Consider the following 23,850-nt stretch of genomic DNA (forward strand, 5'->3'; position numbering starts at 1 on the left):
TGATGCCCTACGAACGGCCGTAGCCTGGGAGGGCTCGTGGTTCAATGCATGGAGCAGCCCATTCTTCCCCATCTCAGGTTCCCACACTGGACACCAAAGCGGGAGCTCAGCAGCAGGAATTCAACCTTTGTTCATCCCCAGACAAGCCCACCACGTAGCCCTAATCTCCCCATTCTTGTCACCTCACCTACTCGAGGTCTTTCTGAAAGCACCCAGGCCCTCTTGGACTAACATGTGAGTTACACTGCCTTTTGGACAGAGATGGGATCAAAAGAGGATTCAAGAAGTTTGATGGTCACATGGAAAAAGAAACTCACTCATGTAAATACTGGCCAAGGAGAATCTCAAGTCCTGGTCCCACTCCCTGGAATGTGCCCATGAAAGCAAATGGCCTCTAGGGCTGCTGGCTGGGTGATTCTGCTAAAGAATCATAAATTAGCAGGAAAGCCCATGGCTAGTTATGCCCACAGTTCCCTGCTCTGGAAGGTAAAGGCCTCCCTAGGGCGCAGGCCCACCATGACAGCAGGGCTAAGGTATTTCCGGTACTTCTAGGGGCGTGGAGCAGTACATGCAAGAATGATTTCATCTAAATTCCATGAAAGGTTTCATAGACCAAAGCACCTCTGAAGGACAAAGAGACAACTGCAAAATTACCTGAGAATAAATGCTTCTAAAGTGGTCTGAAGCAACCCAGGGTGAGGGGAATTCAGCGGCCGATAACTAATCCATCAGCTTTTTTTTTTCTTTTTTTCCCTACATCTCAACTTTTTTGTTTTCCAAGGCTGCAGGCTGTCACCATGCAGTTTATCAGCCGTCACTCCATCACGATTCTGGGTGACATGAGATCAATGGCCTAAAACTGCTTTCAGATCTACAGAGACATTTATAACGCCAGGCTCCACCATGCCCTGGCTGGGCCTGGGTCTCCGGGTTCTGAGGGTGAGACAGCCAGACAGACTTCATTTCCATTTCAAAAGTGGATTGTGACCCACTTACAGCAGGCCGGTTCAAGCCATCAGATGCAAAGGCGGGCCTGGGTCCCAAGCCTTCTGCACTGGCAGAACAATGACTTTGGGGGAGGTGGGAAGAGACTAGCCAATGATTAAAATTCTCTCTGCCTTAAAAGGCTCTAGCTTCCTGCTTTAATTTATTTTGAATCATGTGGGATTTATTAATAATAAAACCTTAAATTTGTAACAACATTTTTAGGCTCTGCAAGCAATTAATCTATCCAATTTATCTAACTACAGAACTCCTGTGCATGCTTTAAACAGAGATTTGTGGTTCGTTTACTACTCACTGAGGACTCGTTTGGTTACCTATGACCTCTTTTTCCACCATGAACTCTATAATCTGTCCTAATTCTGCCTCAGAATTAGGTCCTAGGAGCCTGTTATCCCACACCCCCAAACTGCTAAAATGCTCTAAGGAAATTCTTAATGCCTCCCGCTCACACACCCTGAATCCCTGGGGTGCTAAGGAGGACACCATCAGGCCATGGGCAGCTGTAGAACACCCCACACCCACCACACCATTTGTTCTGGACAGATGTCCCAACAGAAGGCGGGTCACAGGAGGAACTGAATTCTGCAGAGGACCAGCGACAGCTGGAACATCACCGACCAGCCATTCCTTCTGCACCACTTGCTTTAGCTCCCTCCAGCTGGATGGACAAGGCAGGACTTGGGTATTGGGAAAACAGTCCTCTGGCTCAACCCATCCTTCAGCAAGTGCCATCTCTATGCACTCTTCTCTCCCCTGAATCTTTTGGGATTTGACCTTACCACTAACTAGTCACTGCTCTTTTAAACAGTCGCTTGAAACAGTTGCCCTTCACCTTGCTTCCAGATCATAGTTTTGGCCCCTTGCTCGACTTCTCTTCTTTACACCTGTTTGCCCTTCCACCTTAGCCTGGGGAGCCTATTGATTTGAGGGATGACAATGCTTAACAACTTCCCATTGCCTTAAGGATAAAACCCAAACTCCTTAACATGGCACTTCAAGCACCCATCTGCTCACCCTGACTTCCCTCATCTCCCTGTATCTACCACAGGACCTTACACTGCAGCCATCTGACCTTTGTGCCACGTTCCTTCTGTCCATACACTTGTTCCTTCTTGTTCATCTCTGTCCTCCCCTCTCTCCTTCTACCTGAGCTAATTTCTACTCTTTCTTTAAAATTCAGCACAAACGCCACCTCCTCCCAGAAGCTTTTCCTGAGCAGCCTTGTTACCAGCACTGTTGGACACCGCCCACCCACCCCCCCTCCTCTGGGCTCACACAGGCTCGCACAGCACACCTGTTCCACTGTTCTCCCACCCTGTGATGCATGCCCAGGTGCTCCACCAGAAAGCCACCTGTCGTCAGCCACATCACAGCCCTTCCCCACACCGATCTCTGTTTACTTTTCTAACTCCCCTGCCTCCTCCGGGCTGGCAGAGCCTGACTTTTTATTTTACAACACTTTCAGATTTACAGCAGAACTGTAAAGCTAGTCCAGAGCGTTCCCGTAAATGCCACACTGAGTTTCCCCGATTATTAACATCTGACACTGGACTGGCACATTTATACAATTAGTGAGTGGTGCTGACACATTGTTATCTGAAGTTCACATTTTGGTCGTATTTCCTTGCCTTTTTCCTAATGTCCTTCTTCTACTCCAGGACATATTACATGTAGTTGTCCCATGTCCTTAGGCTCTTCTTGGTGTGACAGTTTCTCAGACTTTCCTTGGTTTTGGTGACCTTGATAGCCTTAAGAAGGACTTTATAGCTTTTGTAGAATATCGTTCTATTTAGATTTGTCTGATGTTTTTCTCATTGGTCTTGAGGGAGACACAGAGATGCAAAGTGGCATATTCATCACATCATAACCAGGGTACATACTATCCAACATGACCTATCACTGTTGATGTTGACCAGGATCACCTGGCCTACGTAGTGTTTGACAGGTTTCTCTCTCTAAAGTTACTGTTTTCCTTTGTTTTCATATTGTACTCTTTGGAAGGAAGTCACTCCATACAGCCCACACTTACAGAATAGGGGGTTATGATCCACCTCCTTGAGGGCAGAATAGTTACATAAATTGTTTGATATTCTTCCACATGGCAGATTTATCTCTTCATTCCCATTTGTTTGTTTATTCAATCAGTTATTTGTACCCGTATGGATCATTTATTTTTTAATCTCTGTTCCCACAGCGCCTATCACAGAGTGTAGCAGTTAGTAAGTTCTCAGTCATGTTTGTTGAGAGAACAAAGGCATTATAAATCGACTATGTCCTCCCACAATTCCCATGTTGCATCCCTAACCCCTAGTGCCATAGAATGTGACTGCATCTGGAGTTATGGCCTTTCAATGCATGCTTCAGGGCAAATGAGGTTTTTAAGAAGGGCTCTAATCCAGTATGACTGGTGACCCTTTAAGAAAAGGAAGAGACCCCAGGGGTTCATGTTCACAGGGGAAAAGACCATGGGAGGGCCCAGAAAGTAGACTCCTATCTGCAAGCCAAGGCATCTTGACCTGAACCATGAGAACCATGAGAAAGTTTTTGTTGTTGAAACCCTTCAGGGTCTGGTATTTTCTTTATGGCAACTCTAGCAGACTAATACAGAGGGGAAGCACAGGGCCAAGACTTTGCAGATCAGTTCAGGATATGTCATAGGGGCTCATTTGTAGCTCCTGGGCATCTAAGGAGGGAAACTCCTTTGGAATACTCCTGCTCCTCCAGGAATTGTAGTTCATTAAATATCTGAATCGATGGGTTATTTCAATTATGATACATGGCTTTTGTGGAAATGCAGAGGGGGAAAAGTCTACTAGAAATCCCTTTTATTCATCATATGACTCAACCAGAGAGGAAGGTACCAGAAGATTTCGAGGTGCCAGGAGGGTGTGAAGTTTATTGGACCCTCACAAGGCCACCCTCTCCTTTGGGATCCACACACCCACTACCAGATGTACTATTTCCAGAGGTGGAAAAGAAGGGATCAGAGGGACAGTTGCTACTAAAGCAAAGAGGCAAACCGGAAAAGCTGTTTTCTTTCTTCCAGGACAAATTCCTCACCTAGAAAATAAGAGGTTTTCACTACATAACCACTGACCTGTAACTCACACATGGTCCTAAGCACCTGATACCGTCTTACACCACAGTCCTCAGGACAACCTTAAAAGACACTATTATTATCCTTATTTCCCAGAGAAGGGAACAGACAGACCAAGGAGCTCGCACAGGGTTACACAGCAAATCAGTCGTCGGATTTGAACCCAGCAGAGTGATTTCAAAGTATGCAGTTAACAACCACGATCTGCTTCTTAATCAAGGAAAGCAGGTCTCCCAGGTTCCCGACACACAGAATACACAAAAAGACTAAGCAACTCAAGACCTGGACATGATCCAGGGTGAGTGTCCAAAACCAATGTTGCAACAAGTTACCTACAACCCCTAAAGTGACTGTCTCGCTGCTAAGCTTGCATCAGAGCTGGGGCGAATGCTGCTCTGTGGTTCAGTATAAAGTGTAAAGACCTCTGTGCCAGGATTAACAGTCCAGTAAACACATACACACACACATTCACGACCGTTTTTAAAAACAGGGAGCATGTGCAGTGTGTAACAGAGGTTGGTCACATTTCCAAAGCTCCAACCTCAGTTAAAACCCTGAGACGAGAATTTCAAGAGATTTTTGCAATCTTGTGTGGCTTTCCAACAAGAAGGAACTGGATGAAGAGCTGCCTGTCTTCTTGAGCTGCAAATGTCCTTGGGAGGTGTACCCAGTGGCGTGAACCTGAACACCATAGGCTCTGGGCCTCTTTTCTAAGTTAAGAGGTTAAAAAATAACCGCTGTTTCCATCCATCCCTAGAATTACACTTTCCAGAGAAGTCTAGGTCCCTTTTCTGGTAGATATAATCCTAATTAAAAATAAATTACATGCTGTATAGAACTTGAAATGGAAAAGATAATCCTATTACGTATGAGAATATATCCCGATTTTCCTTTCCCGCTAAACTGTGGGAGATATCAGATCGGGCTGAGCCCCCATTGTCGCCGCTTTGAAAACTTTGCGGGAGCCCTAATCCGTCACGTGACGCAGTGTCGCTCGGTGTCTTCTGCACGCGAGCTTCACAAAGCCCGCATTAGGCTCGGTGACGGACACCCTGCCCGCCGCGGCCCGCAGCATTTGCATTCCGAGGAATCGCCGGCCATTGTGGAGCTGCGTTTGTTCTCAGGATTGCGAGACAGTTGCAGGCGAAGTTGCTAACGCTGAGAGACAGGGCTTGCTCTGGGCCGGCCCGGGCCTTTTGGTATGATAACAAGGCGATTTAGCGGCTTTTGTGCAGTAGGATCCGCGCCCCTCCAGCAACTCCGCTCCAGCCACACCTCCCCGACCTGTTTTCCTCCCCGGGGAGCAGCCGCGGACCCGGACGCGCTGTTTTCGAGCAGATTTCCCTAATCTGGCGGCTGCGGGCGGCTGCTCGCGTGCCTTCACACCTCCTCGGCCGGCTCCGGGAGACCCCGGAGCGCCCGCCGCCGCGGTGCTCCCGGTTCCCGGCCTCCCGGCGCCGCCGCTGTCGTCGCCACTTCCGAGCGGCAGAGGACCTGCGGCTCGCAGCTCCACGCCGGTCCCCCAGCCTCCTGGCTTTTGCCTGCCCGCCCCCGCCTTCTCCCGAGCCACGCACGCTTTCGTCTATTTCAGCTCCAGAAGGAGCGCGCTGACGCAGAAACGCCCTGAGTCAAAGAACGGATAGTTCTGCGTTCTCCAGCCCAGCAAAAAAAAAAAAAAAAACACAACTTAATGAGCAGGGAGCTGGGTCAGCCCAGTACGGCGGAGCGCGGGGGCGCAGGCCGCGCAGGGTCCGGCTGCCCAGCCACTCGCGATCGTGCTCCGGTCAGGGGCCTGCCCTCGAAAACAGCTGAGAGCGCCCTAGTCCCGCGACTCAAGCCCCACTGCCCCCGCCCAGTCCCCTACCCTTGCCCCTACTGGGGTTCTACCCCCGGGACCCGCAGCGCCGAGCCGGCCGGGTAGCCTCGGGTTCCGTGAACGGAAGCGAGGAAGCCGCTGTCTACCGGCCGAGTTCTGAATTTGTCCTCGTCTGGGCCTGCGGTGAAGACGGGTGGAGAGGGAGGGCGCAAGTCTGGCAGCGTCGAAGGTCGACGGCGAGTCCCAGGCTAGCGTGAGGGTATTATGGGTCTCAGAAAAAGGAAGAAAAGTTCCTTTACCGTCCCCCACACCCGCCCCACAGTTGTCTCGGGCCGGGCCGGGCCGGGCCGGGCCGGGCCGGGGAAAGGACGAGGTATGTACTTTGACACTTGGGAAGTGGAGACAGCGCAAGAGAAGGCTGGGGATGGGGCTCCTGTAGGGGGCGCTGCCCTCTTCGTGTCCCTGAGCGGCTGCAGACGCCCGGCTTCCTCGCTTTTCACCTTCCTAGGGCTGCAAAGTGGAGGAGGCAGGGACAGGAACCGAGAAAGCCATGATCCCTCCCCCTCAGGAAGCCTCCAAGCTACCCACTGTCCCCCGTCCCCAGCCTCATAGGCGTTTTTATTTATTGACGGTTAGGTCTGCATTTTCTGCTCTCTGGCAACCCTGAGCATTCCCTCTAGCCGCCCAACTCCCTGCCTGGTTCCCCTGTTCTGGGGGAACTCCTGATCCTCCCCCTCGAAAGACCGCGAAACGCAAGCCCTCAAGTTTGAGGGCCAGGAAAACACCGACCAGACGCTGGTGGAAAGGCCAAAGTCACGATTCGGAAGGATGTTGACTGAATGCAATCTGCTTGTCAAACCCATCGCCTTCTTGAAAAATTTCTTCCAGTGTGACTGGTGTTTTTCAGTGCTCCTCCTCCTCGTGTATTTACATAGCCGGCTCAGAAAAGCCCTCAAGAAGCACCAGTGAGAATCTGCTTTGTTGCGGAGGGAAGCCCCCATCCCCTGGCCTTCGGGGACCGGAGAGAGGTACCTGTGGGGCAGCACGGCGCCTGGCCAGCCCTGGGGCCCGCCCAGCCCAGAGCGAGGCGGTGGCGAAGCTCCACACTTCCGTAGGCAGATGGTTAAGTTCCCCCAGGTTCGTGCCAGGTTTCAACGTCATGCTGTGATTTTGTTCTTTTGGAACGGGACGAGTGTTGCTTCCCAGAGCGGCCCTATTAGCACAGAAAGAAAATCCTCTAAATAGGCGGAACAAGGCATCAGGAGGGAAAGTTCTCTAAATGCACTTTAATACGAGCTGGGTATTGTGCGGAATTCAGCGCCCATCACCGTTTAGCCAGAGAGTTATGGCAGTGATTGGGGATGAATAGAGGAACATAATGGATACATGTGGCGTTTGCTCATTATATTCAAGTTAGCCCGACTCCGCTGTGGAAACTGTTCAACTTTCTCTCCCCTTAGCTTGTCACAGGGAAATAATACAGACATTGCGGCCTCCAATGGGATCGCCTGCCACGCCATTCTATTTCCACTGCTAACGAGGGCTTCATAAGCTTTTGATACAGTCTGATCTTTGAAACCTTTCCAAATCTCCTCAAGCTTATGCTAAATCCTATTTGGAACTTTTTTTTTTCTTTTTCCCCTTGGCTGCTAGCGCCCTGAGCTTAAGAAAGCCATTTGGACGGTGACATGCATACTAACATACCGTAGGGCTCTTCTCTGAAAGCAAGTGGCAGCTCTGATCACCGGGGCTCACACGAGCGAAACACAATTGCGTACACAAATTTGAATAAAATCAATTTTCCCTGATCCTGCGGGCTGCTTCACCGAGAGGCTGGTGATTCCGGGGCGCCGTGAGAAGCAACAAGAAGCGGCGAGCAGAGCTTCGCTCCGCAGAGCAGGTCCCTAGGGATCGGCCTGCGAGTTTGCAAAACGCGCACAGCGCGGGTCGGGGTGGGGGAAGTGCCGGGAACCCAGCGCCCCTGGGGCGCAACCCCCGCACGTTTGAGCCTTAGTGCCAGCAGCCGACACCGGGGTGCGGGCAGAGGGCGCACAGTAACAAAGCCCCGCCGCTCTTCGTTACTCCCGGAGCCCTGACGTGCAGCGTGCTGACAGGAAAGGGGAGGAAAGAGCTAAAGGAGCTAAAGAAACAAAGGAAAGATTCCCTAATTTTCCGTTTTTGTTTTCCCCTCTCTAAGTCCTTTCCACATTAAAGGGATTGTCTGACGCTGGCGGAGGAGCGGCGCGAGGGTGAGGCGGCCATTGGCTGCCCGGCTCGGGCGATTTGCATATCGGTGGCTATAAAGGCGGAGGCGGCGCGCGGCAGCACAGCTCCTGCGAGGAGGAGAGAGGGAGAGGCGCTGGGGAGGGCGGGTCCGTGCGTCCCTGGAGCTCGCTGGAGCCTCTGAGCTGTAGCCCGCACATTTCTCCTGCACAAGGCTCGTAAAGAGCGCGTTCCCGGGAGCCGGGACCTGCAAACCAGAGAGAGCTCTCTTCCGAAGCCTTTCGGAATAGCACTTGGGGACTGACGGCATGAGTACTGCACGGCGCGGGGGCAGACCCCGCCTTTTCCCTTTGCAGCTCTTCAGCCTCTGCTGGGTGCTCTCAGTGGCCCAGAGCAAAACTGTCCGATACAGCACCTTCGAGGAGGACGCCCCCGGCACGGTCATCGGGACCCTCGCCGAGGACCTGCACATGAAAGTGTCTGGAGACACTAGCTTCCGCCTGATGAAGCAATTCAACAGCTCTCTGCTCCGGGTCCGCGAGGGCGACGGGCAGCTGACCGTCGGGGACGCAGGCCTCGACAGAGAGCGGCTGTGCGGCCAAGCCCCGCAATGCGTGTTGGCCTTCGACGTGGTCAGCTTCTCGCAGGAGCAGTTCCGGCTGGTGCACGTGGAGGTGGAGGTGAGGGACGTCAACGACCACGCGCCGCGCTTCCCCCGAGCCCAGATCCCCGTGGAGGTGTCCGAGGGCGCGGCCGTGGGCACGCGCATCCCCCTGGAGGTGCCGGTGGATGAGGACGTGGGAGCTAACGGGCTGCAGAGCGTGCGCCTGGCCGAGCCGCACAGCCCCTTCCGCGTGGAGTTGCAGACGCGCGCGGACGGCGCCCAGTGCGCCGATCTGGTGCTGTTGCAGGAGCTGGACCGCGAAAGCCAGGCCGCCTACAACCTGGAGCTGGTGGCCCAGGATGGCGGCCGCCCGCCGCGCTCTGCCACGGCCGCCCTCACCGTGCGTGTGCTGGACGCCAACGACCATAGCCCGGCCTTTCCACAGGGCGCCGTGGCCGAGGTGGAGCTGGCGGAGGACGCGCCCGTGGGCTCGCTGCTGCTGGACCTGGACGCGGCCGACCCGGACGAGGGCCCCAACGGCGACGTGGTGTTCGCCTTCGGCGACCGCACTCCGCCCGAGGCGCGGCGTCTGTTCCGGCTCGACCCTCGCTCAGGCCGCCTCACTCTAGCCGGGCCCGTGGACTATGAGCGCCAGGACACCTACGAGCTGGACGTGCGGGCCCAGGATCGCGGCCCTGGGCCACGCGCCTCCACCTGCAAGGTCATCGTTCGCATCCGCGACGTCAATGACAACCCGCCGGACATCGCCATTACCCCATTGGCCGCCCCGGGGGCTCCAGCAGCCTCGCCCTTCGCGGCCGCCGCCGCTGCAGCCCTCGGGGGAACGGACGCAACCTCATCAGCAGGGCCTGGGACGCCCGAGGCCAGCACCACCTCTGTGGTGCCGGAGGGGGCGGCGCGCGAGAGCCTGGTGGCTCTGGTCAGCACCTCGGACAGGGACTCAGGGGCCAACGGGCAGGTGCGCTGCGCCCTCTACGGGCACGAGCACTTCCGGCTGCAGCCGGCGTACGCGGGCAGCTACCTGGTGGTGACCGCGGCGTCGCTAGACCGCGAGCGCATCGCCGAGTACAACCTGACGCTGGTGGCCGAGGACCGCGGCTCGCCCCCGCTGCGCACCGTGAGACCCTACACGGTGCGCGTGGGCGACGAGAACGACAATGCGCCGGTCTTCACGCGGCCAGTCTACGAGGTGTCCGTCCGCGAGAACAACCCGCCGGGCGCCTACCTGGCCACCGTCGCCGCTCGGGACCCGGACCTGGGCCGCAACGGTCAAGTCACCTACCGGCTGCTGGACGCCGAGGTGGGCCGCGCTGGAGGCGCCGTGTCCACCTATGTTTCAGTGGACCCAGCTACGGGGGCCATCTACGCGCTGCGCAGCTTCGACTATGAGACGCTGCACCAGCTCGACGTGCGCATCCAAGCGAGCGACGGTGGCTCCCCTCAGCTTTCCAGCAGCGCCCTGGTGCAAGTGCGGGTGCTGGACCAGAATGACCACGCGCCAGTCCTGGTTCACCCAGCGCCAGCCAACGGCTCCCTGGAAGTGGCTGTCCCCGGGCGCACCGCAAGGGACACAGCTATAGCGCGCGTGCAGGCCCGGGATGCTGACGAGGGCGTCAATGGAGAGCTGGCATTCGACCTGCAGCAGCAGGAGCCCCGCGAAGCCTTCGCTATTGGCCGCCGCACGGGGGAGATCGTGCTTACCGGCGACCTCTCCCAAGAACCTCCAGGCAGCGTATTTCGGGCGCTGCTGGTCATATCCGACGGCGGCCGCCCCCCTCTCACCGCCACCGCAACTGTTAGTTTCGTGGTAACAGCAGGCGGCGGGCGTGGGTCAGCTGCGCCTGCCAGTGCCGGAACCCCGGAGCGCTCCCGCCCGCCAGGCTCTCGCCTCGGGGCGTCGGGGCCAGCGCTGCAGTGGGACACGCCGCTGATCGTGATCATCGTGTTGGCCGGGAGCTGCACGCTGCTGCTGGCCGCCATCATCGCCATCGCCACCACCTGCAACCGCCGCAAGAAGGAGGTGCGCAAAGGGGGGACCCTCCGGGAAGAGCGGCCCGGGGCGGCGGGCGGCGGAGCCTCGGCTCCCGGCTCCCCGGAGGAGGCCGCCCGGGGAGCCGGGCCCAGGCCCAACATGTTCGACGTGCTCACCTTCCCCGGCAGCGCCAAAGCGCCCTTTGGCAGCCCCGCGGCCGACGCGCCCCCGCCCGCGGTCGCCGCGGCCGAAGTGCCGGGCTCGGAGGGCGGCAGCGCCACTGGGGAAAGCGCCTGTCACTTCGAGGGGCAGCAGCGGCTCCGCGGCGCGCACGCCGAGGTGAGGCCTTCCTTCGCCTGGGCGCCCCACTCCGTGCTCCGCGTACAGGCTGGGGGAAGGGAGACTGGAGGGGTAGGGTGGGCACGCTCGGGGAGACGCTTAACCGGTCGCACTTGTTCTTTTGTTTCTTGCCCTCCCCCTCCTTCCCTGCTGCAGCCCTACGGTGCCTCTCCCGGCTTCGGAAAGGAGCCGGCGCCCCCTGTGGCCGTCTGGAAAGGACACTCATTCAACACCATCTCCGGCCGCGAAGCTGAGAAGTTCAGCGGCAAAGACAGTGGCAAAGGGGACAGTGATTTCAACGACAGCGATTCCGACATCAGCGGGGACGCTCTGAAAAAGGATCTCATCAACCACATGCAGAATGGTGAGGGACTCTCCTTCCCCGCCCTCCCCTAGGACCCTGCCAACCAGGGTTCCCAGCCCCCTCCCCCTCACCCCCCCACCCGCCTCCTCCTCCTTGCCATTTTTCACTCGTCCATTCTGCAGTGAATTCCAAAGTGCCAAGTGGAGGCAGTTCCGCCCCTTGAATCCAGCATGGCCCGGTCTGCTTAAGCAGAAGCAGAGATGAGATGCTAGTGGTCTGGGAAGAGAAGTCAGCGAGAGAAAATCGGGCCAGCTTCCTATTAAGGCGACTTTACAGGAAGCAGCGTGCCTTGTAATTCCTGACTCATTTCGTTCTTCTATATACCAGCTTTCCTTTTCAGCTGCCCTGATCCAGGCTGACCTCCTGAAGGTGGAGGTTTAGGAGCGTGTGGTCTCGAGAATAATCTTGCTCTCTCCCTTTTGTGTTAGGCCTGTGGGCGTGCACTGCGGAGTGTAAGATCCTGGGCCACTCTGACCGCTGCTGGAGCCCGTCCTGTGCTGGACCGAATGCACATCCCTCGCCTCAACCTCCAGCGCAGATGTCAACCTTCTGTAAGAGCACGTCTCTGCCCCGGGATCCTCTGCGCAGGGACAACTACTACCAGGCCCAGCTGCCCAAGACTGTAGGGCTGCAGAGCGTCTACGAGAAAGTGCTGCACAGAGACTATGACAGGACAGTCACTCTGCTCTCCCCACCCCGCCCAGGGAGGCTCCCAGACCTGCAGGAGATCGGGGTACCCCTGTACCAGTCCCCCCCTGGCAGGTACCTGTCCCCAAAGAAGGGCGGCAATGAAAATGTGTAACCCCACACTGCATGTCTTCACGCATACACAGGTCACTCCGAGAAGCCCCTAAGTTATTGACCGGTTTCAGTGTTGTATATATAAATATGCAAGATGTGCCTTAAAATGAAGTTGTTGGAAGCTATTTCCAATCACATTGGTACTGTTTGGTATTTGCAAACAAAAATGTAGTTAATGTAATTTTTATGAAATGTGTGCAGTATTTAATTTTTCTTATCATGCTATTGACTTTAATTTCACTTGCAGCTTGCCATTTTCTTAGTGTTTTTAACCTGTACATTGTGTAATGTAATGTTTGTATATAATGAAATTTTGTTATATTTTTATATAATAAAAGCTAAAGTGAAAGTTATTGCCAAAGGAACTGTCTGTAAGACAAAAAACAAAACATGTTGGAATCACTTACTGGAAAATTATCACCTGAAACAACCTAGTGTTTGAAAAGTTTTGCCTTGCCAAGTATACCTTGTATACCTTGAGTCTGTGGTAGATTTCAAGTTCAATGTTATTTAATTACATTTGGTTTTCTGTAAACCGTGTCACTTATAAGCACAGTAATAAAGGATTTGTCATGTGTTTGAAGCATCTGCTAATTGCTTTTCATGAAGTTGCCTATAGTCAGACATTCACAAATTATTTCAGTGCCAGAATTAAACTTGCAAGTGCCAATTATTTTGAGTATTATGCCTGTTTGTGGCAACATTCAGCCTGTGGGATTTCAAGTATTGCAAAGTCTCATGCAAGTATTAAAAAATCTGCTGTTTTTTAAAAATATGCACATCTCCATATATATTGGACACTCTATAAAATTCCCATCCTCATTTATTTACTCAGCACATATTTATTGAGTAGCTACCAAAAGGTAGAGGAAAGCTAAGCCTGGGTTGTTCATTTACTAATTAAACTTCTGTAGAGGATTTATTTTGTTGCTAGTAACTCTCCTTTGAACTAGGCTCCAAGGTAAAGAAGATATGGTCCCAAGGAGCTCTCAGCTTATTAAGGACTTTAGTATCAAAGACACTAAAGTTTATGTGTGAAATAACAATGCTTGGAATTTGCCTTAAGATATAGAAAGAAAAAAAAAACACTGAGATCTATTAAATAAGATTGATAACTGTCAGTGCGGGGATGTATACAAGTGGGACTGGGGTACCAGTGAATCTATTTGTGTTTGAAATGTGCATAATGGGAAGTTTAAAGAAAGAAACTCAAGGGGTTGATGTTTGGCACAGCAGTAGCCACTTGAGAGGCTGATATGTCATACTGAATGGCCTGGTTTCAAGACCCACTCCACCACTTCTAATCCTCTTTCCCGCTGTTATCCACCTTCAGAGGCAGCAAGTGATGACCCAAGTACTTGGATCTCTGACACCTACATGGGAGACCTGGGTTGAGTTCCAGGCTTCTGGCTTCAGCCTGGCCCAGCCCTGGCTGTAGCAAGCATTTGGGGAGTGAAACAGAAGATAGAGGATTCTCTCTCTAACCTCTTTCCTCTCCCTCTCTCTCTCTCTCTCTGCATGCATGTCAAATAAAATAATTTTTTTAAAGATTTATTTATTTGAAAGACAGAGTTACAGAGAGAGGCAGAGACAGAGAGAAAGGTCTTCCATCTGGTTCACTCCCCAGATGACCCCAATGGCCAGAGCTGCACCGATCCAAAGCCAGGAGCCAGGAGCTTCCTCCGGGTCTCCCACATGGGTGCAGGGGCCCAAAGACTTGGGCCATTTTCTACTGCTATCCCAGGCCATAGCAGAGAGATGGATTGGAAGAGGAGCAGCGGGGACTAGAACCAGCACCCATATAGGATGCCGGCGCTTCAGGCCAGGGTGTTAACCCACTGTGCCACAGTGCCAGCCCCAATAAAATAATTTTTTTAAAAGAAGATACTCAAGAGACCTATACCTATGTCTTATGCTCTGTGTAGTATCTAAAATCAAAATGATAAAAATGATAAAATAAATAGCGTCAACATTTATTAAGCAAGCTTGTGTATGAGCAGACTCTCTAAAACCCTCTACATGAGTTATCTCCTTTAATCCTCCAACTAACCTCATGAGATAGGAACTACATCAACTCCATTTTTCAGACGAGGAAACTGAGGCATAAGGAGGTTACATAAAATACTGAAAATCACACAGCTAATAAATGTCCAGGGTGAGATTCAAATGTAGATTATTCAGGGTAAAACCATAAAATGAAGCAGTGAAAGAAGCCTTTTTTTTTTTTTCTAGAGAAAAACAAAGAGTTAGGTGGAAAAGTCCCAGTGCCTCGCCTTTACTGCCTGATTACTGTTTAGTCCTTTATATTTGTGAAGTGCCTGTGTTCCTTTATTACTAATTATAGAGTGTGAGGCACTGGAATGAATAGAGGCGCCCTCAAAGCTGCCTGTTGAAGTCATAATTGAAACCAGTGGTGGCTCCAAGCTGAACAGCAGGGTGGGCACACACAAGTGCTTCGCCACCTACGCCTGTGAAAAGTTCAGCACTTTCTGCAGGCTACTGAGCTGCACATGCGCCTGACAAGCTCAGACTGCCCAGGCCCCAGGTCTAAAAGAACACACTGGATGTGGGCATGTTACCACACAGCTCCAGACCCACAACAGCCTGGCCTCAGGGGGGAGGCCAGCAAGTGGACCTCCCTTACAACATCGAAGGCTTTATTCTTGTTTCAGTTGCATCATGAATAATCCCACCCTGCAGTCTAAAACCATTGGTCTCTGAATGTGTTGGCTGCCTTTGTTCTTCAAAAGTAAAACATTATTATTTTGTACCATGCTAGCTATTTTGTTACTTCAAAAATACAGGTTTCAAAACTTCTATGACTTTGCTGTCATTTTTTTTTCCTTAGAGAAATTACTACCAAAAGACCAGTTTTTACTTGAAACTTTCACAAACTCAGACACAAAATTCGGTCCTTAAAATTGTTTGTTTAAACAAATGAAAGGCTCTTCTAAGCGTCAGAGGCAGGAACTCTCAGAGATGTATGAAGAGGCTTTCCACTTTTCTCTAGAAATATTTATTCTTAAGTGTGTTTTTAAGGAAACTTACAGTATTATTACATTAAGTGAGGTCAATGTGCATGCAGAACACTTAGCACAGTGATAAGTACCCACTACATTTTACTTACTTCCCCTTTCCTGGACTTCCTCTGGAGCAGGCCTCCATGGTAACTATCAGCACAGCCCACCCAGTAAGGAAGAAGAAGTGAACCCAGGGTGTCCCACCTAGTCCAGACCTGTGGTGGAATGAGAAGGCCATGCCAAGATGGCCGCTGGCAAGTGAGTCAGTTACTCAGGAGTGGCTTTGGAAACCCCTTGGGGAACCCCTGGGAAACCACCAGGCAACAGAGCCTGCCTGGCAACAGGCTGTGATTGGTTAGGGCATAAACCACCCCTGACTGGATTAGCTGCCTCAGCTATTTAAGCTGCTGTACCAACTGAAATAAAGGAGTCTACGGGCTGCTTGCCTCTGGCCTGCTTTCACTCAACTCCCAACTCCCGGGGTCTGTGTGGTGACTTTGTGCCTCTTGCCCCCACCGCTCTCCTCCTCTCAGAACGAATCCACAGCAACACAGACCCTGTTCACTATCTTCCATTTTCTCTAGTCTCTAGTCTCCAGAGCCTTACACGGAGTCAAAACTCTACAAACAAGTATGGTGAAAGAGAATGGCACATGCAAGCTCAAAAGCCTTGGAGATTTGTGAAGGCAACACTAATACCCTTCAGGAGGTGGAAGCTAACAACCCCTGGGCACCTTGGCAGTGAGTACTGGGACATGGCAAGGCTCTCGGGGAAGAGGGAGGTCACCTTGAAAGAGAAAGCTAAAGCCAGACTTTACCTATTTCACATTTTTGTCTCTGACCCCATTGACTTGGATGCCCTATGTTTCTTCCTATAATAAAATATCCATCAAAGAAACCACTTCAGAAAATTAAAATGTAAGTGGTTTCAACATCTATTGAAAACTGTATTCTGAAATAGAGCACAAACAGGATGCATGTTTCCAAATGCATATATGCCTATGGAGAGAAAAAATATATATATAATCAGGATGAGTTCCATGCCATAATTAGCTAACTATCTGGCTTATTTCACTTGGCGAATATAATATTTTATCATCTAGAAATTCCATTTTAGGAAACAAGCATATTCACTTTGATACTGAATTCAGTAATAACAGGATAATTGGAATGCATAAGTTTTGAAAGCAAACTGAAAGCAAAGTAATACAATACTCGATGGAGCACTGTGCTTTGCAACAACTCAGAAGAGCTTTGAAAATGCTGTCTAGGTTTTCAATAGCTATGCAATGACTCAACAGAGTATTTATTATTCCCTTTCTTCAGAGGGAGACAATCTGCAATGGAATTCACCAAGTTCAAAGTCAACTAATAAGAGAACAGCAGGTAGAAAGAGACACCAGGCTATTTTAAAAGGCATCACTTAAACCACCAGATTAAATGTGCTCTTTTAGCAAGAGGAAAAATCTTCATTCATTATCAGAGGTAGGATTTATTCCCACAAAACCTGTTTAGGGAATTTCAATGTCAAATTGAAGCCTGCACCGTTTAACACAGAATTAGAAAAATTTCATTTGCCAACCCTAGTATGATATTTGGCTATGTCATCAACACCTCCAACTCAACATGCCCAGGTGAAAATTATCTCTTCTTCCCTGCCATCATCACCCCTGCAACTACTGGCGATTGTTTCAAACTCAATAAATAGGGCTGCAAATTTTAGACCAAATTGGAAATGCAGAACTCACTGTAACTCTCCATCCTATTTCTTACTCCCACTATACTCATCAAGATCTATTGATTTTACTTTTTTAAACATTGGTTAGCTGTCCCATCTCACCACTATAGCAGATATGACAGTCTGTCATGTTGCCCCCTGCAAACCTCAGAGTGCAGCTCAACTGTGGTGAATACTTTGGGGTGCCCTGTGATGGTGTCCATCTCAAACACCCATCTCTGCTGCTTGATATGTGGCCAAGGTTCATTTATCCGAAGCTGTTCAGCCTGTGCACAGAGCAGCCCTTAAGCACTCAGGCTTCAAAGCCTACAAAGGCAACCCTTGACCAGCAGTTGGTGGACAAATGCTCCAGCTTTCTCATCCCTTGCAGGAAGCATGGTTTCTGGTCCCCAGTGCATTTAAGCCCCAGTTGCCCACAGCAACAGCCCACCCAGCAACACACCCTTTATGTCTTCCTGCATCCCCATCTCACCTTCCTTACTTCCTCACTGTGCTTCCTGGGATCAACTATCAAATAAACTACCAAGTCCTTATTTCAGAGTCTGCTTTTAGGGTAACTACATTAGGATGCCTGCATTAGAAGAAGTAAATGATTTATTTACCTGTGTTCCACGTACTGCACCAAGAACTTTAAAGTTATTATCTAATTCTCACAAGCTTATATTAAGCCAATTTACATATACTCAGAGAGGGATGGCTACCTGTCACACGTCATACAGCTGTTAGAAGCAGCTAAGATTAAAATTAAGATTTAATATGGCCAAACTCTGTTATGCAAACTCTCATTGCTTCTTTCTTGAGTTCCGGCATAAATTTCCTGCCTGCCCCCTCTGTGTTCACTACCTGTCCCCTTTCATTCCATCTCCACACTGCTGCCATAAAGATCTTTTCTTAACCATCTGATCTTGTCACACCTTCATGAATGCACATCACCTTTGGATAAAGTCCAAAGTGTTGTCCAGGCATCCTAGACTGTTGGAGTTCTGGTCCCTGCCTCCCTCTCCAATCTCAATGTTCCTGCTGCCTTCCCCTTCCCTCTGCCCCTTGCCCCTACACCCGGCACTTCTGCCAGAGGATCTTCCTGTGTCTAATCTACCTGCCCTCATCCTTCCACCTGGAGTGACATTCTATTTTCTTTCCCTCTCTGCCCACCCACCCTTTCTCTTCTCTGGCCCAGTTTTCTGTATCCTTCAGGACTGTTCAAGAATCCTTTCACTGGAGACTACTGGGCCATGCCTACCCCATCTACCTCTCTCAGCCACCAGCTAAACAGAAGACACACTGAAATAGAGCCCCTATACAAATGCCTCAAATGCAGAGGCTAGATATCACCAGGTCCCAGTTTCCCAGCCTCCCAGCCTTAGCTAAAAGTGTCCTCACACTTCTTTTTGATTGCTAATGAATCACTTACAAAAAGTAACTCACTGGGGAGACCACATTGTGGCAATCAGGTTAAGCCCTTGCCTGCAATTCCAGCATCCTATATCAGAGTCCCAGCTGCTCCATTTCCAATCCAGCTCCCTCCTGCTAACAATGCACCTTGGGAAAGCAGAAGAAGATGGTCCAAGTGTTTGTGCCCCTACCACTCAAGTGAGAGATCTGGTGGAGTTCCAGATTCCTGGCTTTGGCCTGGCCCAGCCCCAGCTGTTTCAGGCATTTGGAGAGTGAAAGACTGAAACAGCAAATGGAAAATTTTTTCTCTCTCTCTCTGCTTTTCAAATAAATAAATAAATAAATCTTTTTTGAAAAAAAAAAAAAAAGTAATTCACTGAATTGACAACGTGGTGCAACCAGCCCTGCAAAATTCTCAAATGATTAAAATATTGATGGTCAGTATGGTTTCGATTTGGGGGAATTCTGGCCCAGACAGGTAGTAACTACCACCTGCACGTAGCACCTGTATCTATCATAAGGAATGCAGTACTGCTGATAAACCAAGGAAGGACATGAACACTGCCCAACAACTGAAAACCTGGACACACTCTGAACACACATCCCTCATCCCACAACTGTGAACTCCTTCAAGGAGTCTAGGAATTAAGCAATAGCTGTCTGGCTCCTTGCTGTGTGCATTGCAATAAATATGCAAATTTCTTCTACCATCCCAATGTCAGGGTTTGGCTTCTTGCACATAGGGCAAGCAAGTCCAGTTTAGGGATTATATATCATCTCCTCCAGCTAGTTTTGTGGTTGTTCTATATCAACTTGTTTCTGCCCTTGCGTATCTTCCCTTACTGGCACTTAACCTATTCTAATGATTATGGCAGGATTGAAAGATACAAAAGCAGCAGAGGAAGATGTTTTGTGCACTGGCTTAAATCTTCTCTTGGGACAGGCAATGCATTGGGTCCCAGTTGCTCTACTTCCTATCCAGTTTTCTGTCAATGAGCACTTTGGGAGGAGCAGATGATGGCTCTAGTACTTGGGTACCTGCCACCCACATTGGAGACCCAGATGGAGCTCCAGGCTCAAGGCTTAGCCTGGCTGAGCCATTGCCATTGCAGGCATTTGGGTTATGAAGTAGATGTAAGATCTTTCTATCTTTGTGTGTGTGCACCTGCCTTTCAGATCCAATGAAAGTAAATTTTAAAAAAACAGCAACAACAGCCAAATAAATTCACCTTGCCAACTGAAGGTCAAGTGCTCCCCTTCTTCCAATTTGAATACAGCAGCATCTCTTTAGACCCAACTCAGGAGAATCCCAGAAGTCCATGGGTACCATATGTCAGGCATAGAGAAAGACATGAGCCCCTGTGCATTTGAAAGGGGCTGGGGGCAGGAGGGGCTGCAATTTCATGCAATTAAATGTTGGAAGGGACCTTGATGTCTTAAAAGTGTGCCTTGAGGGACTGGTGCTATGGTGCAGTGGGTTAAAGCCCTGGTCTGCAGAGCCAGCCTCCCATATGGGCACCAGTTTGAGTCCTGGCTGTTCCTCTTCTGATCCAACTCTCTGCTATGGCCTGGAAAAGCAGTAGAAGATGGCCCAAATCCTTGGGTCCCTGCACCCACGTGGGAGACCAGGAAGAAGCTCCTGGCTCCTGGCTTCAGATCAGCTCAGCTCAGGCCATTTCGGCCATCTGGGAAGTGAACTAGTGAATGGAAGACCTTTCTCTCTGTCTCTGCCTCTCTTTGTAACTCTTTCAAATAAATAAAATAAATCTTTAAAAATATAAAATAAAAAAAATGTATGCCTTGAAAGCAACTTGATATTTGCACATCAAAAGTCCCACTGACAACTTCATAGTGGCAGGCTGGTGTCCAGAAATCTTCTGGCCCCTGTCTGATAACATTGAAGGGGAATCTTCCTGCCCAATAACACTCCATGGGAGGGGTTCCTCCCCCCACTCCTCACCCTCCCACCCCTACTCCCACCAAACATCCCAGGGGAGGCCCCAGAAACCTAGGACTTTCTGTCCAATAACATTTTGCAATAATACTCCCAGGCCTTCCTCCTGACAACTTCCCAGAAGGGACAGGAAGAAGTTCACCCCATACCCATAAACACTCCAATCTATGCACAGGCCAGGTGCTTGGTTTTCTGCCAAGTTGTCCGTCCACCTGGTCTGTCAGGTGCACTTCATTAAATTTCACTAGCTTGATCCATGCCAACCTCTGTCTCTCTCTTTTGAATTCTTATCTTTAGAAGAGAAAGAAGGGCCTCTGTTCTAGCTTAACTTTCAGCAGCTGGTCTGCATCCCCGGGAGAAATTAGGGACGACCCCAGCAGCTGCTGAGGCCTATGTGCCTCAAGGAACCTCTCTTGTAGCCTCCCTTGGTGACAGAGCCACAGCGTTCTTCACGTGTAAGGAAGAGAAGTTTCAACTTTGAGCTTCAGCAGTGGCACACATATCTAATGATCTGAGGTAATCTTGTCCATTTTGGTGCCTAAACTCACATGGCCCAAATAATGCCAATAATTGTCAAATCTCCACTCTGTTCTATACAAACAAGCAAGGCATGAAGTTTGTGATACTATCAAATTGTTTCCCACTCTTAACATTGGATCAGTCACATTCCATAGACACATTATCTATTTTACCAAATTTCCTTCATATCAGGCCTAGGCAAGGAGCTGTAGAAGAGTGAGAATTGGCTTCTAAGGAAGGTTAATAGATCATCAGAAGAAGGGCTGGGCTATTGGTGGGGGTGGGGGTGGGGGTGGGGGTGGGGGTGGAATCTCATTTTTATTCAGGAACTGGCTTTCAGCCAGCACTTAACCTAGTTGTGATTCATTCTGCTTATCAGCCAAAAGCCCTTAATCACCACCCTCACTGGAGGTCTGAGAAGGAACTAAGGAAGATGCTTAGGTGCTTCCTGGAATGCTAAAGACTTGGTCAGCCATCTTCCTGTGCTAGAGAAATTCAATGTCACCACTCTGTCCCTGGAACCCTCCCTACACCTGTGGTGGTTTAGCTCCCAGACTAGTTTACATACAAAGGCTAGTAAAAAAAAAAAAAATCACATTCTAGCAGCAGCCAGAAAGGAGGAATAGGAGGGAGCTTACTGCTCTAATCTAGGGGAAGATAGTTAAAGTGGATAGTTAAAAGTGGAAAGAGTACAATCTCAGGAAAGAGTTAGAAAATTCCAGAGGAAATTCATCGCAAATTAGAGGGACACTGTGGATCTATGCAGAGAGTGTGGACATAGACAAGTCAAGACCCCAGCAGCTAAGAGCCTCAGCACCAGCTTTGGAGAGTGAGGTGAGACCAGACTGCAGCAGCCCAAGCCACTGGCAATAGAGCTGCAAGAAGAGCCTGACATATGTTCAGCTTGGAGCCCAGTGGCGGACAGTATACCTGCCAATCTAGAGGGGAAAAAAGGGAGCACATTTCTCTTTCCCCGACCACATGGCACCGGCATCCTGTAACCAGCTGAGAGAGGGCAGGCGCCATTTTGGACATACGTAACAGCTGCACCAGCTTCTGTCTATGCGCACAGCAACCAGCCAAGAGGAGACACCTGAATCTGTGTGGGAGGATTGACAGGAGGCTGGGTGCTCAGGACTGTGGGAGCCTTGTGTGCTGGGACTGTGAATATACTGTGGCTGCATGTGAGGGTGCAGGGTGTGGCTGGATCTTTGGGCAGCCTCTGTGGGCAGCTCCACATGTGTGGGGCTCCCTGACTCCCTGGTGAGGGTCATTGCTGTGGAATCCATGCTCACACTAAGGACTGCATATACTTTGTGTGGTTCTTGTGGCAGTGCTATGGCATAGTGGATAAAGCCACCGCCTGCAGCACTGGCATCTCATATGGGTGCCAATTTGAGTTCCAGCTGCTCTACTTCTGATACAGCTCTCTGCTTTGGCTTGGGAAAGCAGTGGAAGATGACCCAAGTTCCTGGGCCCTTGCCCTGAGTGGGAGACCCAGAAGAGGCTTCTGGTTCCTGGCTTCAGAATGGCAAGGCTCTAGCCATTGTAACCATCTGGGGAGTGAACCAGCAGATGGAAGACCTCTCTCTCTCTCTCTCTCTCTCTCTCTCTCCGCCTCTGTCTCTGCCTCTCTGTAACTCTGCCTTTCAAATAAATAAATCTAAAAAAAAAAAAATTGTCACCTACAAGAAACATCTCACCAACAAAGAAAAATGCAGACTGAAAGTGAAAAGATGGAAGAAGATATTCCATGTATTCCATGATAACAGAAACCAAAAAAGAGCTGATGTAGCCATCCTAATATCAGACAAAATAGACTTTAACACAAACTGTTAAAAAAGACAAAGAAGGGCACTATGAAATGATCAACGGATCAATGCAACAGGAAAATGTGACTATTATAAATGTATATGCACCTAATTACAGGTCTCCTAGCTATATAAAAGAAGTGTTAATGAATCTAAAGGGAGACATAGACTTCCAAGCAATACCCCAATTCAGCAATGGAGAGATCAACCAGACAGAAAATCAGCAAAGAAACAACAGAGTTAATAGACACTATAGACCAAATGTACCTAACAGATATCTATAGAACTTCTCATCCTGCAGTTGCAGAACACACATTCTTTATACAAACACATGGAACTTACTCTAGGATAGACCACATGCCAGTCCATAAAGCAAGTCTCAGCAAACTCAAAAAATCAAAATCATAGCATCCATCTTCTCTGACCACAATGGAATGAAGCTGGAAATCAACAACTCAAGAATCTCTAGAACATACACAAACACATGGCAACTGAACAACATGCCTCTGAATGAACAGTAGATCATAGAAGAAATCAAAAGAGAAGAAAAAATCAGAAGAGAAGAAATCAAAAAACTGTTGAGGAATAGTTTTTTTTCATACTATTTGTTGAACTCTTTACTTAGTATATAGTTAATCTTCTGTGTATAATATTAATTGGAAAAGATCTTAGTAAAAAATAAGAAGAAGAATAGAAGGAGGAGAAAGAAAGGTGAGAGTAGGGGTGGAATGGTGGGTATGGTGGGAAAAACCACTATCACTAAGTTCCTAAAGTTGTATTTATGAAATGCATGAAGTATTTTTAAATAAAAGAGTTCTGGGGAAAAATAAACAAATAAAGGAGGAGGTAAGATGCAAAAAAGAAAATCACATTCTTTATTAGTATAGAAAACCAAGCAAATAGGTCAGGGAAAGGGAGCTCAACAGGTGATAATCTTAGATTCAGCCTAGTGCCACCTGGAGCTGTGCAGCACAAAGTGGTCCTCTGTTGAGGCAAGGGTCCATCACTGAAATATGTTGCTCTGCTTCCCCACGGCAAGAGGATACTGCTTGGTTAATATCAAGTGTTCCAGGAAGGAAGCCACCATGAGTCATTAGTAGCCAGTATTCACAGTTACTAGGAAGGAGTACAATATTCCATGGGTGCACTAACAGAATTCACTCTATCATGGTGCT

General features: G+C 49.8%; 1 protein-coding gene across 2 annotated transcripts; it reads left to right on the top strand.

Moving 5' to 3' along the window:
- The first annotated feature begins 8,449 nt into the window (after positions 1–8,449).
- PCDH8 (protocadherin 8) lies at positions 8,450–12,243 on the top strand. Of its 2 annotated transcripts, none has more exons than XM_062195316.1 (3): positions 8,450–11,077; positions 11,234–11,441; positions 11,870–12,243. In XM_062195316.1, the coding sequence occupies exons 1-3, from the start codon at positions 8,450–8,452 to the stop codon at positions 12,241–12,243; spliced, it is 3,210 nt and encodes a 1,069-aa protein (XP_062051300.1). The 2 variants fall into 2 exon arrangements, with proteins under 2 accessions (XP_062051300.1, XP_062051302.1); XM_062195318.1 differs by having other exon boundaries at positions 8,450–10,786.
- The last annotated feature ends 11,607 nt before the right edge of the window (positions 12,244–23,850 follow it).

This window comes from Lepus europaeus, chromosome 6 (assembly GCF_033115175.1).
Source record: "Lepus europaeus isolate LE1 chromosome 6, mLepTim1.pri, whole genome shotgun sequence".
In the NCBI taxonomy this organism is placed as follows: Eukaryota; Metazoa; Chordata; class Mammalia; order Lagomorpha; family Leporidae; genus Lepus; species Lepus europaeus.

Coding starts and splice junctions, on each gene's coding strand:
- PCDH8 (XM_062195316.1), top strand. CDS start 8,450: ATGAGTACTGCACGGCGCGGGGGCAGACCCCGCCTTTTCCCTTTGCAG. Junction 11,078..11,233: donor TCCGCGGCGCGCACGCCGAG/GTGAGGCCTTCC, acceptor TCCCTGCTGCAG/CCCTACGGTGCCTCTCCCGG. Junction 11,442..11,869: donor CATCAACCACATGCAGAATG/GTGAGGGACTCT, acceptor CTTTTGTGTTAG/GCCTGTGGGCGTGCACTGCG.